This window comes from Cryptococcus neoformans (assembly GCF_000091045.1).
Source record: "Cryptococcus neoformans var. neoformans JEC21 chromosome 4 sequence".
In the NCBI taxonomy this organism is placed as follows: domain Eukaryota; kingdom Fungi; phylum Basidiomycota; class Tremellomycetes; order Tremellales; family Cryptococcaceae; genus Cryptococcus; species Cryptococcus deneoformans.
In genome coordinates this window covers 1,502,501-1,515,482 of record NC_006686.1, presented here as the reverse complement: position 1 = coordinate 1,515,482, position 12,982 = coordinate 1,502,501, and the positions used below count along the sequence as shown (strand labels likewise).

At 50.9% G+C, this 12,982-nt stretch overlaps 6 protein-coding genes across 6 annotated transcripts in view; 2 read left to right on the top strand and 4 right to left on the bottom strand.

Annotated features, from left to right (window-relative positions):
* Positions 1-442: 442 nt before the first annotated feature.
* On the bottom strand, positions 443-981 carry CND05600 (conserved hypothetical protein). The gene is made up of 3 exons (XM_570476.1): positions 864-981; positions 667-770; positions 443-609 (listed from the first exon to the last, which is right to left on the bottom strand). The coding sequence occupies exons 1-3, from the start codon at positions 873-875 to the stop codon at positions 513-515; spliced, it is 213 nt and encodes a 70-aa protein (XP_570476.1). The 5' UTR covers positions 876-981; the 3' UTR covers positions 443-512.
* Positions 982-1,694: 713 nt separating this feature from the next.
* CND05590 (autophagic vacuole formation-related protein, putative) lies at positions 1,695-5,364 on the bottom strand. The gene is made up of 10 exons (XM_024657100.1): positions 4,578-5,364; positions 4,460-4,524; positions 4,272-4,406; positions 4,076-4,211; positions 3,852-4,021; positions 3,480-3,794; positions 3,312-3,411; positions 3,081-3,259; positions 2,745-3,009; positions 1,695-2,676 (listed from the first exon to the last, which is right to left on the bottom strand). Exons 1-10 carry the CDS (start codon positions 5,289-5,291, stop codon positions 1,768-1,770), a joined length of 2,988 nt encoding a protein of 995 aa, XP_024512736.1. The 5' UTR covers positions 5,292-5,364; the 3' UTR covers positions 1,695-1,767.
* A 120-nt stretch (positions 5,365-5,484) lies between these two features.
* Positions 5,485-6,391, top strand: CND05580 (hypothetical protein). Its single transcript, XM_024657099.1, has 6 exons — positions 5,485-5,565; positions 5,622-5,658; positions 5,723-5,819; positions 5,872-5,946; positions 6,012-6,113; positions 6,184-6,391. Exons 1-6 carry the CDS (start codon positions 5,530-5,532, stop codon positions 6,278-6,280), a joined length of 444 nt encoding a protein of 147 aa, XP_024512630.1. The 5' UTR covers positions 5,485-5,529; the 3' UTR covers positions 6,281-6,391.
* CND05570 (conserved hypothetical protein) lies at positions 6,362-7,961 on the bottom strand. The gene is made up of 3 exons (XM_570580.2): positions 7,249-7,961; positions 6,710-7,158; positions 6,362-6,639 (listed from the first exon to the last, which is right to left on the bottom strand). The coding sequence occupies exons 1-3, from the start codon at positions 7,935-7,937 to the stop codon at positions 6,440-6,442; spliced, it is 1,338 nt and encodes a 445-aa protein (XP_570580.1). The 5' UTR covers positions 7,938-7,961; the 3' UTR covers positions 6,362-6,439.
* A 185-nt stretch (positions 7,962-8,146) lies between these two features.
* Positions 8,147-10,001, bottom strand: CND05560 (cysteine desulfhydrase, putative). Its single transcript, XM_570136.2, has 4 exons — positions 9,717-10,001; positions 8,618-9,645; positions 8,311-8,564; positions 8,147-8,258 (listed from the first exon to the last, which is right to left on the bottom strand). Exons 1-4 carry the CDS (start codon positions 9,934-9,936, stop codon positions 8,252-8,254), a joined length of 1,509 nt encoding a protein of 502 aa, XP_570136.1. The 5' UTR covers positions 9,937-10,001; the 3' UTR covers positions 8,147-8,251.
* A 255-nt stretch (positions 10,002-10,256) lies between these two features.
* CND05550 (hypothetical protein) overlaps positions 10,257-12,982 on the top strand; it is a 3,388-nt gene continuing 662 nt past the window's right edge. The window contains exons 1-5 of the mRNA XM_024657098.1: positions 10,257-10,902; positions 10,977-11,186; positions 11,236-11,495; positions 11,551-11,635; positions 11,688-12,982. The exon at positions 11,688-12,982 is cut by the window's right edge and continues 367 nt beyond it. Coding sequence (XP_024512632.1) covers positions 10,657-10,902; positions 10,977-11,186; positions 11,236-11,495; positions 11,551-11,635; positions 11,688-12,982 — 2,096 coding nt within the window. The 5' untranslated portion in view covers positions 10,257-10,656. The remainder of the gene's footprint in view (positions 10,903-10,976; positions 11,187-11,235; positions 11,496-11,550; positions 11,636-11,687) is intronic.

Genomic DNA, 12,982 nt, shown 5'->3' with positions numbered 1-12,982 from the left:
AAAGCGACGCCCCGCCACGGCCATCGTCCCACCGAGCCCCGTCCCCGCCACCCGCCGTACTCGTTCTGCCACTCCACCCGATGCATCTCTCCAGCAGCGCTTCGATCTGCGAGCCATGCATTGCCCCAAGACACTCTCCACTGCCTGCAGCTGTTATTATGCGCCAAGCGTCTTGTATCTCTTACATCATCGCCTCGGTGGTGCCTGCCACCGGGGATCATCCCCTCTCCGTCTTCCGTCGCCACCTTGCTGCTGCCCACCGGCCACTGCAACGACGTTGCTGTTGGGACTTGCATTCGCAGCGACACGCTCGCGATGAACGAGCAGCTTTAAAGTAGCTCAACTTATGTTTAAATCGACAACACGTGCCTCGGAACGACATGTAATAAGCTCATCATTGCAGTTCATGTGCCGCGGAACAACGAACACGGGCCAGCCGTTGCAGATAAATAAACAGTCACATGGTCTTCATCACTTGTCAATTTTCTTTCTGCTATTCATATCGACTACATTTAGGCGACATCCCTGTTCCTGTTGTCCCCAGAAACAGCATCTCCGACCTTCTGAGTAGTGGACTTCTCTTGTTGAGGTTGAAGGGCAGACGCAGCACTAAGTCGTGATGCACCGATTAGTACGAGTTCCGACAATCACGACTCTTCAACTCACGAGTCAAGTTTGCCAGAGACAAAGTCGGATGCCTGCTCAACGTAGGACTTTTCAGAGTCGGGCTTGATGGAAGAAGTAGCCTTGTCGGTAAGAGATTGTCGGCCCTGTTTGACAAAAGGTGTCAGCACTCCAGTCTACTGGCGACAAAGGGTATAGCTGTCTCGAAAGATACAATGACAACAAGGAGCAGTACTTACAGTGTCAGACATTGTGCTTGGGTTTGAGTTTGTTGTGTTAAAAAAGAGCAAAGATTGGAAGAAGATAGTTCAAGATGCGTTGTAATTGAGAAGATGGAAGAAAAAAGCGAGATTCATCAGTATCTTTTGCTGGTTATATAGCTTTCCCAACTCGTCCTTCCGTCGTTGAACATCGAGCAGACACCGTTTGTCGTCATCTGACATGGAAACAGGTACACATATGGCAAGTTGTTGATAGCAGGAGCCGCACGTCATGTCACACCTCGATGTGACGTCATTTCTCAGCTTGACATTTTGCTAACGCTTATATTGCATTTCACGCCCGCCTTGCCCTATTATCCAATGTGCAATGGCTGCTCGCCACCTGATGCTCTTGCATATCGCGCTATCCTAACCCATATAGCTTGCATTTAGCCGTGACTTATTTTCCGGGGTGGTCGATATCTCAGTCGCGCGCGGGCATCGCTCCCACGCCATCGATCCATGAAATGGTCCATCGTCATCGACCGTGCCACCGCTTTCATCTTTCAAATCTCTTGTGAGACAATTGTTAAAAGATCGAGGATAGGGAGGGCGGGCTGGTGGAAGATTAGCAAAGGATAAGATCAGGACAGATCGCGAGGTCGGCCATTCGCCGGTTATTAGAAAGTACGAGTTTGTAAATTTCGGGCGCCGGTCCAAAAGACACATGCTGCACGAGAGATTTCTTACTCTACGAGTACTGTATGACGGTCTGTATTTTATGTAAGTCGACGAGTTTGGGATTTGTTTATCCTTCCCGCTGTTTTGTGTTCATCTGCAGCGACGCGAAAAATACATCTACAAACATTCATAACTACAACGGTTATATGATTGTTCGTTAAAAAGAATATTATAATCTGTTATTATGATATACACACACATATTATCTGCCCAACACCTGCTGCAATAAACCCACCACACCTTCATCCTTCCACAACCTCTCGCGCTCTTCTTCATCATCCGTCTCTCCGTCCGTCTTCACACGCTTACTCCAACCATCTATCGAGTCATCGCCCTTGTCCCCTTCGCCCCCTTCTTCTTCTTCAATTATCTCTGAAGCGGCGGAATGGGGATGACGCAAAGGATGGGAATGAGAACTATCAGGTCGATGCAAGTGAGAGGATTTCGCCCATGCACGTTCATAAGACTGTCTCTTGGCTCGTAAACGCTCTTCCTCCATCTCCGCCATCACGGATCCGTCAACCCCCAAACCTCTTCCACCAACCCCTCCTCCTCCTCCGCCGTAAATCGAGCCAGAGATCCCTCCCGTCGCTGCGGACACTGGCCCACCTCCATGACGGTTACGGGTCCCAGCACCCATCAGCCGATCTAGAAAGAGTGACGAGCTGGGATCAGACGGCTGCCAATCCGGATGAGTAGCCTTGAAATGCAAGAATGACTGCTCCATCTTGTTCTCGTTGCCTCGCCAATCTCTGTGTTTTAAACGTGAAGGACTGGAGGAAGTGGTCCGTCGGGTTGTCGGTCGACTTGGTTTTCCTGCGGCGAACCCATCAGCAGCAGGACCGCCATCGGGACCTGTAGCCCCCTCCAGTCCGGTTTCCGGTTGGTTGGCATCCACGTTTCCGTATCGCGCGAAATCAAATACCGCAAAAGAGCAGACATAGCCTACTCCATCGACATGCACAGTGAATTCGCGGAAGAAGTCGATGATGGCTGCAGCGCATGGCGGGAGGGAGAAGAAGAGGATGAAAGGAGTGAGGATTACGGAAAGAAGCTCGGAGAAGAAGATCATGATCTTTAATGCGAACAGTTTGCTGAATTCTTGGTGCACCTATATGTCCCAATCAGCATTCTCACATTGAGCGATAGGTAGGGGAAAAAAGCAGCCAAAACACCCACCATTTGGCTATGTAATTGGCCCCTCCATTCTACAGGCAGATAATGCGTCCATCTAACAACTTCGTTCAAACTCGCCTCGGGGTCGAATACCATGTTCTCCTGTGGCACCATTCCTCGCGAGATGGCGAGTATGGACCCAAAGACTCCTAGGTAGAAGAGGACCGTCCGATGGGGGGTGATTTCAAAGTGAAGGAAAAGGTCCGGGTCGATGAGAGAGGCGACAAGAAGAACGGCGGCAAAAGATCCTGCAATGAATGCGACGAACCTACCCAGGTGCGGCGTTAGTGATCCCAGAACGGCTCCAAGGTAAAATTAGGAAGAGTGCAAAGCACTCACCGCATGACGAGAGCAGTACGCTCTTTGGGGAACTGATCAACGTATTCCTTGGCAATTTCGTAGCTTCTGTCAAGTCGTCTTTCAAACAAATGGGGAAGCTCATTGAATTCTCGGAATTTCCACTGCGCATAAGGCGTATACTGTCGGCTTCCAATTGAAGATGGATTCTTGTGATATTCCTAAAGTCATGATCAGATACCGAGCTTCTTGCTTCAGCCATTTCAAACGTACCTCAAAGTAGCGGAAAAATGAGTATATGAGAAGATAAAGAATGATAAACGGCGCAAAAATTGCGTTGAGAATACCCATGAAAATAAACCTCCTTCTCAATCTGTTCTCTGAGATCAGAATGGCGCTTGGATACACGAAATCGAGTAGCACCCGGTCGGCAACACTCACCCTTGCACAAGATCCTTCCTTCTTTTCTCTCTTACAAATTCTTTTCTAACCTGCCCCCTTCTATCAAACAAATAGCCCAATAGACAAAAGCGCAAATTCCATTCAAGAGCTTTGGTCAAGTGATTTGCGCCAAAGCTTAGGAACTTTCTCTCGGGTTCGGACTGGAGTGACGGTAGAGGGGCATCAGCCGACGATATAAGAATAGAAGAGGGTATAAAAGCTGTGAGTACGTGAGGGACCGGGATGCGGACGCGAAGATCGAGGAGGTCTTTGTTGAATAGTGCGATGAGATAGTTTTCTTGTCTCAGTATCCGGCTAAGGCGCGCCGTTAGCCTACACACACATTGGAGATTCAGGAATGTTTGAGCGTACTTTGCTATGTCATGGGCATCAAGCTTCTTTGCAGGTGCTTTAGCATCATTGCCAACCATGTCGGCAAGTGCTGTAGCCTGGCCGTTGGAAAGTGATGTGACAGGATTGTGCTTTCTAATGTCACCTATCAGTCGCACAATCTCGGGCCATGGAAGTGTTTGTATATCCGCCTAGAGAAATGTTTCGATCAGCAAATAAAACAAAGGCAAAGTGTATTGGCTCACATCAGGGACACCTAAAAGGTGCGTGTAGAACCGATACATATCCAATAGTCGAGGGACGGACATGGCAAAACTGGCGACCTGAAAGATAAAGAATGCTGAGAGGATGATTAAGAAAAGGGTATGAGCGAATGACCCCCTATAATCATAAGCCGAAGAATTAGTCTTGTTCAGTATGTACAGTTTGAAATGGACAAACTTGGTGATACATTGGGCTACGAGGACGTCTTCTAATCGCCCAACAGCCTCGGCAGTCGAGATTGAAGAAAAGAGCTTTGAGTAGTCGATGCAAGATATGAGAAAGGTAGAGAATGCAATTACGAAGAAAGTTGTGCTACAGTACAGCTCAGCACCGCCTTGACCAGTATGTCAACACATAATACTTACAGTAAGTTGAGTACTCGCGCTAATACGATACAATAGATGCCTTTACCCTTGTAGTAATCATACACCTAGACAAGTTGGGTCAGGTATACGTCTTCATTTCAAATGCACAAGGACGCACTTCTTGTAGGAATCCATCAAGATCGTCCACGTTGACCCATTTCCACAAAGCTTTCTCATAAGCGTTCAGCCCTACCTTCCCTCGTGTCCTCAATGCGTCGCTTTCAGGTGGTTCCTCTTCCTCTTCGTCCTGAACGTGCAATGAATGGTATTTGTGACCACCCTTTCTCCTCGTCCGTTCTTTTCCTTTGCCCGAATTCCTACTTCCGGAGGCTACTGAAAGTATAGTGGGATCAAGGTAACCTTCTCCTTTACCCATCCTGGGAGACTTGGCTGGAGATTTTGACGTCTGCCTTGAGAGTGCTGTGGGTGACAGCGGCACCGGGACCTCCCTGAACGTTGGTTTAGAACTGGCGGCAGCCGTGTCTGCACCTGTCATGCCCAACCCGGCACTTGCCGTGACTCCCGACTGTGAAGCCAACGCACTTATAGTGCTATGGCCCGGGCTGTTGGCCGGGCTTGTACTCCGACTCCTGCTATGGCTTGGGCTGCGTGATGTTGATGGCTCTCTGAATGGTCCAGGGCTATAAATTGTACTTTGATGGGGCTGTCGATGTGGCCCATCTGACTCGAGGATGAACGGGTTTGTGGTCTGTTGGAGTGGGCTGTTAGGTGTGGGAGGGTGTTCTGGGAGTTTGTGGTCTCCGAAGATGATTGACTGTGGCGGACCCTCATCTTCTGAGCTCGGTTGTGAATGGGAGTTGTGTGTGGGCATTTGGGGTAGACGAAGAAAGAGCCGTAATTGACTACTATGCGTGTAAAGATATGGCCACCGGCCAATACTCCCTTTCTCAACAACAACATCCGACAGCCGACCCGCGCCTACCGTATGTGTGCCTAATCTACCTTCAACAGCCGAGTTAGGCTGGCCAAACACATCCTCGTGCGACAACTGACTTCCCCTATATTATTCGAGTGCCAGGCTGCACTACCGACATCCATCCTGATATACAATGGCAGCCTTGCCCGCCCACCACCGCCGTCAGCAGGTCCGTGCCTTCCACGCCTCCCCCGTCAGATACTGATTTCTGTTGCCTTCCCCCAGATCCAAGAGGAAGACGCCACGAAGCTTCAGTTTGGAGGTCCGTTTGTTCCCTCAATCGGCGAAGAAATGCAGAGATTACTTTGCGCTGACTTCTCAAATAGACTTTGCGGAAGGAGAAGCTCTTACTTTGACCGAGGTAGCGACCCTCTTGAAAGCTGCTCGTCAAGCTCCCAACGTCCCTCCCGCGCCGGATAACAAGTATGCTTTGTCATGGCTGTCGTCGATCATCGTCGTTGACTTCGGCTTGTAGGGTATATCAGTCCACGACTGACTATGTCAATGAGTTTTCCAATACTACTATGGATGTTTCCGATAGTATGCGAACGTGCGTCTTGGTGCATCTGCGCATCAGTTCGGGTAAGAGGTCGATAATAGCTTACCCGCCATTAGTGCATTATCCGCTAGGCATGGCTTCTTGAACAAGTTTGAAATCGCTCAGATCATGTCCTTAAGACCAGAAAGGGTGGAAGTGGCCGTTGCCCTCATACCTAGGTTCGTTTTGCTTTTATCTTGCGTTTAACAAGGGTTGCTATTCTCAAATCGCGGCTAACTCTGTTTCTAGTCTGGAGAGGTACGCGCAAGGTGATGAAAACGAAGCGCAGCTCCAGAGTCTACTAGATGATGTTCGTTCAATGGTCCGTTACGGTGTTCAGCCCTAGATTCGAGTCAAGAGAAAGAGAGGTACCTTCTCGGGGGGGGGCTTTTCTGGCAATAATAGATAAACTACAAGCAAATGTTGTAAAACTATAATGCATCTGGGTATATTTCATGCTAGGTATATCTCCCCTTCTGACAGCCATGTACAAATGAAGCATGGCTTAAAATCTTGGTAATCTAATGATCCCACCTTCATCACACCACTTTGCCAGTTCTCTGGTCACCTCGATTTGGCAACCTAATCGACTTTCTCCTTCCTTGTAACCGACTGCATACCCCAGCATGTCGTCCTCTGCCTCCGATGGCTCGGAAACTGGCGGTGCAGGCGAAGAGGAAAGGTAGAGATGACATGTGGCACATTCTTTCAACTGCTGCGTCAGCGCCAGAAAGTTTTTGCCTTACAGCATTACAGATGGCACCGAGCTACGTACCGAGATTGCCATCACATACGCCTTCCAGAGAGGGCAAATCGTTTTTCTTGCCAACTTGTAGCAGATTCTCTCCAATTCGAGCTTGAACAACTTTTTCTTCACCCTCATAAGTTTTGAACCTCAAAGTGACAATTTCCTGCTCCTTTTTTGCCGCAGTTTCATGGGACGTCGATGCGATATGAGGCTGGCGGGAGGGATCAACAGAATCCCAGAGCAAAGCTTGTTGCTCCCCCGTCAAGCCGTAACGGCCTCTCCAATGCGTCCACATCCCTCCTTTCGCGTGGGTAGAGTCGTCCGGTTTCGTTCCCCTCTCAGCTACAGGCATGACAGACGCTGAAGGAACTGAGGGAGCAAGAGCGAACAGATGATCGATTATACATGGCGCATGCTCGGTAGACAGGTTGGAAAGCATATCCATGGTCGGGAGCAAGATTGCGTTCGCCGCATACCTAAATTTCGCACAGCCCATTAGCCCCCCAGCCTTAATTGAGCGCTAGCACTCGCTGAATTCGCTGCATAGAGACGTGCGTTATACTTACTTGTGTCCTCCGACATGGGCCACTTCCCCGATTTTGACTTGACTTTGCAGACCTCGCCGATTGACCTCTTTTCGAAGAGCCAAAACAAGCGGACCGCCTCGATCAGCACATCTACAGTCCCTAGATCCATGGGTGCATACTAGGATCTCTTTCTTGGAAGTTATTGATGCAGGTAGAAGCTGTGGTAAACCCGAAGAGTGTGATAGGACGGGTGTGTAGTTGATCGCTTTTTCTAGCTGGTCAGAATTGAGGGTTTCGAGATTAAAAACGTCCCATTCCATTTTTCTCCCGTCAGGCCAAAACAGTCTCCCCATGAATTTTTCCTCCCCCTTCTTTTCAGTCTGAAAACCAAAGCTTCCATACGGGGCAGCCGGATCGTAAACGACATTCACGCCGACTCCACGGGCTTTGAGTTTCGCAGAGGTAGCTGCTAAGAGGGGGGAATGCATTTCAAGATGAGATGGCCAATCAGTGGGAGGGGAAGGCGTGGAGAGAAGCAGAAGGGCGCGAGTGGGGGAAATGGCCCGGGGGAGCTCAAGTGGATAGGCATCTGGGAGTGGGAGGGGTGGCGCTGAAGGAGTGTTGGGGATGGGTATAGGCGCCCTGGGCCGGGAGAGTGAAGTGGAGAGATGTCTTTGGGGGTGAATAACAGTGTGTCTCCTGAGTAGGAGAGCGGCCCGGCGAAACATGGGGTATATGCCTGTCTGAGCCAGTAGGAAAAGAGCGATTGGTTACCCGGCCAACAAAAGACCGTCGTCGTATAAAAACAGCCAGCCTCCACCTCTTCGGACATTACCGATGTGCCGCCGCTTCTTGGCTCATCGTCGGGACGCGCAATCATCGGCATCAATCACTACGTACTCCATCACCAATCAGGCGTCATAACACCATTTGTCGTACAGACACAGAAAGAATAAAATTGCATAAAAGGCCCACGTTGTACAATTTTTATCAATAGCCCCCAGCCTACTGGTAATACATCTCAACCTACCGTATGAACATTTTAATGCCTTGATCCATCATCAGCAATCTTTCTCAATAGCTGACAGAGACTAGACTCACTGGTTCCACTCAATTTTGCTGATATCAATCCCTTCCTGCACCATCTCCCAAAGTGGGCTCATATCCCTCAACTTGTTGACCACGCTGACAATCCTCTGCACCACAAGGTCGATTTCTTCCTCGGTGGTGAATCGGCCAATACCGAATCGAAGGGACGAATGCGCCATGTCTTCAGCGGCACCGAGAGCACGAAGAACATAGGATGGTTCAAGGGAAGCTGAAGTACATGCTGATCCTGATGAGAGTGCGATGTCCTAAGGCCGAAAATCAGTATATAAAAAGTAGTTAGATTGCGAAAAGGGCTTACCTTGAGGGCCATGAGAAGCGATTCGCCTTCCACATATGAGAATGACAAGTTGACGCAACCGGGATACCCATTGACATCACCATTCCTCACGATGTGCTCTACCTTTGACGTGATTCCCTCAATCAACCTATCGCTCAAAGCCTTGATCCTTGCATGGTCGGCAGCCATTTCATTCTCCGCAATGCGGCAAGCCTCACCAAGACCGACGACAAGAGGTGCAGCGACGGTCCCTGATCGAAGACCACGCTCTTGACCACCACCGTGGATAAGTGGCTCAAGTCGGACTCGGGGTCGTCGTCGGACATAAGCGGCGCCGACACCCTTCGGACCGTAGAGCTTGTGACCAGAAATAGACATGGCGTCAATACCCAACGCTTCAACATCTATGGGGATTTTGCCGACAGCCTGAGCGGCGTCGGTATGGAATAAGGGTTTGGTGACACCATTTTCCTTGGCCCATGACTTGATGGCTTGAGAAATCTCGGCAAGGGGTTGAATAACGCCGATTTCGTTGTTGACAGCCATAATAGACACGAGCGAAGTGTCAGGCCGAAGGGCAGCCTTAAGTTCGTTGATGGAGACCAGACCGTTCGGGAGGACGGGAAGATAAGTGACTTCGAAGCCCTGGGTGGAGAGCCATCGGCAAGAGTCGAGCACGCACTTGTGTTCAGTCTGGGTAGTGATGATGTGCTTCTTCTTTGATTGGTGGAATTTTGCAATCCCCTTGATCAACATGTTGTTGCTTTCTGTCGCACCACTAGTAAACACGATATCTTTCGGTTGGGCACCGACGAGTTGAGCGACTTGCTGCCGAGCCTCATCGACGGCCTTCTCCGCTTCCCATCCGTATGCATGAGTTCGTGAATGGGGGTTGCCATATTGCTCGGTGAAGAGGGGAAGCATCTTGTCGAGCACACGAGGGTCCATAGGAGTAGTGGCCTGCATGTCGAGGTAGATAGGTCGGCCTCCAGACTTGGCACTGCCCCCAGTCTTGGTAGCTACGGGATTGAGCTTGAAGCCGAACATTTCTGATAAACGAAGCAACGAGTCAGCATTGCATGCTTTCGCCACTAGACCATAGTAAAGTACAAAAATATACCTTTGCCAGAAGGGTGTTCGCCAGCGATTTGCTCTCCCGATTGGTGCTCTGCAGGGTCTTCCTTAACATGATCTACGGTAACGTTGGAGACGGTGGCGTGGACGAGGTTTGTGGGGGTGACAAGCGTGCGGCGAGGTATTCTAGAAGAGAGGGAGTTGTGGCAGAGGCGGAGGGGAGTAGAGCGAAAAAGGGGTCTGATGGGGTTCATTGTAGCGAGCATCTGAAAGATAGGAAAAGAATGGAGATGAGGTTGAGAACGAGAACAAGTCGGTGAGTTAACTTTTCGAATGAGATGGAGGAAAGATTGCCGGCGGCGCTCGTCCGCTGAAGGCCGAAGAGGCAAATATATTTGACTCCGCCTTGCCGCCGAGGAAATCTTGGGCGCTTATTAATTAGTGCCCGGGAATAAATAATTTTTTGAGGAGCTGTTCTGGGGTTGAAGGGGGCCGACGCGACTCATTCAGGGGGGGGGCACAAACTCAGGGCGCAGACAAATGAAACGCGTCTTGTTTTTCTGCAGCCGCTTGTTGATGCGTAGGGTACTCTTCTGGTCGCTGTTCTTCCTTCCTCCTGCTGTCTTCCTTCTTCCTTCCCTCGTTCCTTCCTTCCTCCTCCCCATACTTCGTCTTGCCACCTTGTCGGCGTGATCTGCTGCCCACAGCTGCCCCACTCCAGTCAGCACACCTTTGACAGGGCGCTCCCCACACTCGTTCATACCCAACCCCCCTCAACGCGCACAGACCTTCTCACAGCTTCTATTGTTCCATCTCCATACCTATTTTGCACCATCACCCGCCATTCTATTCTTGTACACGTCAACCACACTCATTTCCCCTACATCCACCCTCTCTCTTTCTCGCTTCCTTCCTGCCTTCCTACCTTTCCACCCACTTCGCCATATCACTCAACCTGATACAACCCGGCACACGGCCCTCACATCATGCACGAATCGCCCCTTGCCCGCATACTCCGCCGCTCACGTCTTCGAGCACTCGCATCTGCTGCTGGCCGCGCCCTTCACCTGGACGGAAGAGCCCATGCCGCTACTGAAGTGACGTCTGGGAGCGATGCCGTCGTGGACAAGCGTTTCTATGCCAGCTTAAACGAGTACAGTCCCCAACAGCTGAGTAGTATAGAGGCAGCCGAGAGTCTGAGCGCTGCTGCTGCTGCTGCTGCTTCCAAGTCGGTACGTGGTACCTCCTACCCAGTGGGCTATGATTGCAAGGCTGACAAGTGAGGACTCTGGATGTACGTATGTAGGTAGCAACACACGCCGCATCAACAACGAGACAAGCTGCCCAGGCCGCTACGTTGAGCACCTCACAGTCCCGCGCTACGAGCACCGTTGCGAAAGCCACCAGTTCGACACACACAACTAGCTCGACTTCTTCGAGGGCAACCCCTTCCACTACCAGCTCAGCTAAAAGCTCAGCGGCGTCGAGCATACGTGAGAGTGTCGCTTCAAGCTCTGTAAGCATGATCAGTTTATCAGCAGTTGATCACGACTAACCTACTCTAGTCCAAATCTTCCTCTTCAGCTATCAAATCCAGCTCTACTTCCACAGCCTCGAGATCAACGGTCCACTCGACCAGCACCCACAGCTCTTCGACTTCTACCACTCATTCGACATCCATCGTTCACACATCGTCGACGAATCGCGAGCTCAGTTCCACAGCTAAGCCGTCCACCACCTCCCATTCTAGCTCTGCTATAATATCATCATCTAGCATATCTTCCACGGCGGCGGCCCTTTCAAATTCCACAAATTCATCTTCCAGGCACGTCACATGACTTTCACACACGGGCCGGATGCTAACCGAGACATTTCATTAGCTTATCCACCGGCGCGGTCGTCGGCATTGTCTTTGCTGTTGTTATCGGTATCGTTGCTGTCGGTTCATTCGGCGGCTGGCTTTACGTATGTACTTCCCATTTAAAACGTCCCATGACTAACGGCTTCCATGACGCAGCGCAAATACATCACACGATCTTATAATAAGGCAAACGCGCCTTGGTCAAAAATCGATGACGATATCACTCCTTTTGATAATGAGAAATCTCACGACGATATCTACGGTGGTCCTTTGGCCCCTGTGATTGCTTCTAGTCGTGATCTCGCCCGTGCGCGCAGCACGATGTCGCCCAGAGACTATACCATGTTCGACAGCGCGAGTAATCACGCTGGAGTCGGGGCTGGTCGCACCATGGGATTTGCCACAGAATATCCCACAGGACTTTCACCGCCTCCAGAGGCTGTTACCTACGGTGTTGACCTCCATGGACGACCCTATACTCCTCAGGCAGGCAGGACGCCCATGCTTCACACCTATGAGTCCGATTACGGACACCCAGCTGAAAGTTATTCACCTTACTCTTACCAATCCTACTCCGCCAGTCCCACGGACAACATGCGTCAACTTGTCGGGCCCCATGCCCACCATTCTCAGGAGCAACAGTACCATACAGATTACGTGGAAATGCCGATGCCGTCGCCTATGCCTCTAGGTGGATTAATGCATGCGAGCGATGAGGATCTGAAAGATCTGGATAAGTTTGCGGACGATCCACGGATGGCAGGCTTGGCGTACACTTATGAAGACGGTCCTGCTGCTGGCAGTGCTAGCATTCAGGCAAGCGAACAACCTCCGACAGTCATGGTATCAAGCGCCCCTGGCAAGTATGATCCTCCCGCCCAAGTCACCCGTGCCGATGACCATATGGCTCCCAATCTTGCCGCCCCTGACTTCTCGGCACCAGCCCACTCTCCTCTCTCGCCGCTTGATCCTACGGCCAACAGCTCTTCTTCATCGTCCAATGCGCTTTTACCCCTTCCTTTGCCCCAGTTTGAGCCCCTCTCGCCTTTGACAACTTCGTTCGACTTGAGTAGGCGTACAGCTGAGGGTCAGCCCCTAGCCATGTACGAGGATGAACACCGAGATACAAGCGAACCGGAGAATGTGCAAAAGAGGCTGTATGGTGAAGTTGCGCGAACTGCGGGGATCGATGAGCCCAAGACACCTTTTGTCGAGATGATGTCTCCATCTACTTCGACGTCCTCTGAACCCATGCCCCTGCCTTCCACCAACGTGCTCAACGAATCGACTAATTCCACTTCTTCTTCGTTTTCCGCTCCGGGCCCTGCTATGCCACGTCTCCCCGACCTGTCACTCAACCCTCCTCGGCCGTACCAACACGGTCAGCCCCTTTCTCCTCTAGCTGAAGTACCCACGCCCATGTCATCCTCTACTGGCGGCGAAGGGGGCAT